We start from the raw sequence: 3,366 nt of genomic DNA on the forward strand, positions 1-3,366 counted from the left end.
ATCGTACTCTGTGCTTGAAAGGTTTGCATCAGAAAAAGAAGACAAAGGGAGAGACGCTGTTCAGTTTGGTTCGGTTTTTATTTCCTTAAAGGAGCACCAGGCAGCTGCTGACCTGGCCTCAGTATGAATTGATCATCTCATTGAAGGCATTGGCCACCGTCAGAATCATCACGGTGAATTCTTCAAAGGTCATTTCACCATCTCCATCCGGATCGGGGACGTTCTTGGGGTCACATTTCTGATTAAAAAAAAACAAAACATATTCACTATCTTCTCTGTGCTTCACTACACTGTGCTGTGCTTTTACCAGGGGGATCCCAAAGCAGTACACTTTGAGAAGGGGGCTGGTTCATTATCTTCTCTGTGCTTCACTACACTGTGCTGTGCTTTTACCAGGGGGATCCCAAAGCAGTACACTTTGATAAGGGGGCTGGTTCATTATCCTCTCTGTGCTTTACTACACTGTGCTGTGCTTTTACCAGGGGGATCCCAAAGCAGTACACTTTGATAAGGGGGCTGGTTCATTATCCTCTCTGTGCTTTACTACACTGTGCTGTGCTTTTACCAGGGGGATCCCAAAGCAGTACACTTTGAGAAGGGGGCTGGTTCATTATCCTCTCTGTGCTTTACTACACTGTGCTGTGCTTTTACCAGGGGGATCCCAAAGCAGTACACTTTGAGAAGGGGGCTGGTTCATTATCTTCTCTGTGCTTCGGTACACGGTGCTCTGCTCACCCCCATGAAGTTTGGCAGCTCCTTGCTGATCAGTTCTGAAGCCTCCCTCTTTGACATTGTTTTCGTGTGCCCCTCTTTCTTGGCGTATCTGTTGAAGAGTGCAATGATTTCCAGCAGGCTCTTCTCAAGAGGTTGCAGTCCAGACATGATGGCGGGATGGCTTTCTGCAACGGCAAAGAGAAAATACAAATAAAAGACAAGCCTAAAGAACGCCCTTGTAAATGTTCACCCCCTAACCCTGACCCTAACCCTGACCCTGACACTAACCCTGAACCTGACCCTAACCATGACACTGACCCTAACCCTGACCCTGACCCTAAACCTGAACCTAACCCTAACCATGACACTGACCCTAACCCTGATCATAACCCTAACCCTGACCCTGACCCTGACCCTGACACTGACCCTAACCGTAAAATTCAACCTGACACTGACCCTAACCCTAACATTCACCCTGACCCTAACCCTAACCCTAAAATTAACCCTGACCCTGATCCTAACCATGACATTAACCCTAACATTAACCCTGACCCTGACCCTGACCCTGACCCTAACCCTAACCCTAACCCTAACCCTAACCCTAACCCTAACCCTAACCCTAACTCTAACCATAACAGCACAGTGTAGTGAAGCACAGAAAAGATAATAAACCAGCCCCCTTCTCAAAGTGTACTGCTTTGGGATCCCCCTGGTAAAAGTACAGCACAGTGTAGTGAAGCACAGAGAAGATAATGAACCAGCCCCCTTCTCAAAGTGTACTGCTTTGGGATCCCCCTGGTAAAAGCACAGCACAGTGTAGTGAAGCACAGAGAAGATAATGAACCAGCCCCCTTCTCAAAGTGTACTGCTTTGGGATCCCCCTGGTAAAAGCACAGCACAGTGTAGTGAAGCACAGAGAAGATAATGAACCAGCCCCCTTCTCAAAGTGTACTGCTTTGGGATCCCCCCTGGTAAAAGCACAGCACAGTGTAGTGAAGCACAGAGAAGATAATGAACCAGCCCCCTTCTCAAAGTGTACTGCTTTGGGACCCCCCTGGTAAAAGCACAGCACAGTGTAGTGAAGCACAGAGAAGATAATGAACCAGCCCCCTTCTCAAAGTGCACTGCTTTGGGATCCCCCTGGTAAAAGCACAGCACAGTGTAGTAAAGCACAGAGAAGATAATGAACCAGCCCCCTTCTCAAAGTGTACTGCTTTGGGATCCCCCTGGTAAAAGCACAGCACAGTGTAGTGAAGCACAGAGAAGATAATGAACCAGCCCCCTTCTCAAAGTGTACTGCTTTGGGATCCCCCTGGTAAAAGCACAGCACAGTGTAGTGAAGCACAGAGAAGATAATGAACCAGCCCCCTTCTCAAAGTGTACTGCTTTGGGATCCCCCTGGTAAAAGCACAGCACAGTGTAGTGAAGCACAGAGAAGATAATGAACCAGCCCCCTTCTCAAAGTGTACTGCTTTGGGATCCCCCTGGTAAAAGCACAGCACAGTGTAGTGAAGCACAGAGAAGATAATGAACCAGCCCCCTTCTCAAAGTGTACTGCTTTGGGACCCCCCTGGTAAAAGCACAGCACAGTGTAGTGAAGCACAGAGAAGATAATGAACCAGCCCCCTTCTCAAAGTGTACTGCTTTGGGATCCCCCTGGTAAAAGCACAGCACAGTGTAGTGAAGCACAGAGAAGATAATGAACCAGCCCCCTTCTCAAAGTGTACTGCTTTGGGATCCCCCTGGTAAAAGCACAGCACAGTGTAGTGAAGCACAGAGAAGATAATGAACCAGCCCCCTTCTCAAAGTGTACTGCTTTGGGACCCCCCTGGTAAAAGCACAGCACAGTGTAGTGAAGCACACAGAAAGAAGCAAGGTAAAGCACAGAATCAGCAATAATATATACACTGTCCATTTTCTATGTTTCTAGTTTTTAAAAGACAAATATGCAGACTTACCCGTTTGACAAAGGACAGGGTCTATGTCATATGCTTCTCATAGATTTTAACTAGGAAGTATGTTTTTCATGGAAACTCCCTTTCTCAAAATAGGATTGCCTGGAGACATCCCACAGAATGGCAACGCCCTTTTCAACTTTCATCTCCCCTCGTCTGCCATTACTGCTCAAATCTCCAGCAGAGCCAGTGATATTCTGGAGGCGACAGTAACTTTCCTTCTCTCCATATATACAGAACCCTTCTTATGCAGTTATTTAGTTATTCAGAGAATTAGATTCCTGTATAAAAGTTTCTCAATGTAAAAGCACAACAGAGAGGTATGGTAAAGCATAGGGAAGCATTGTAAAGCACAGAGAGGTGTGGTAAAGCATAGGGAAGCATTGTAAAGCACAGAGAGGTCTGGTAAAGCATAGGGAAGCATTGTAAAGCACAGAGAGGTGTGGTAAAGCATAGGGAAGCATTGTAAAGCACAGAGAGGTCTGGTAAAGCATAGGGAAGCATTGTAAAGCACAGAGAGGTCTGGTAAAGCATAGGGAAGCATTGTAAAGCACAGAGAGGTCTGGTAAAGCATAGGGAAGCATTGTAAAGCACAGAGAGGTCTGGTAAAGCATAGGGAAGCATTGTAAAGCACAGAGAGGTCTGGTAAAGCATAGGGAAGCATTGTAAAGCACAGAGAGGTCTGGTAAAGCATAGG

At 46.7% G+C, this 3,366-nt stretch overlaps 1 protein-coding gene across 1 annotated transcript; it reads right to left on the bottom strand.

Moving 5' to 3' along the window:
* Positions 1–59: 59 nt before the first annotated feature.
* On the bottom strand, positions 60–2,782 carry LOC121309902 (protein S100-G-like). Its single transcript, XM_041243075.1, has 3 exons — positions 2,673–2,782; positions 736–899; positions 60–238 (listed from the first exon to the last, which is right to left on the bottom strand). The coding sequence occupies exons 2-3, from the start codon at positions 880–882 to the stop codon at positions 119–121; spliced, it is 267 nt and encodes an 88-aa protein (XP_041099009.1). The 5' UTR covers positions 883–899; positions 2,673–2,782; the 3' UTR covers positions 60–118.
* Positions 2,783–3,366: the final 584 nt, after the last annotated feature.

The sequence above is a fragment of the Polyodon spathula genome, unplaced genomic scaffold, assembly GCF_017654505.1.
Source record: "Polyodon spathula isolate WHYD16114869_AA unplaced genomic scaffold, ASM1765450v1 scaffolds_1574, whole genome shotgun sequence".
Lineage (NCBI taxonomy): Eukaryota > Metazoa > Chordata > Actinopteri > Acipenseriformes > Polyodontidae > Polyodon > Polyodon spathula.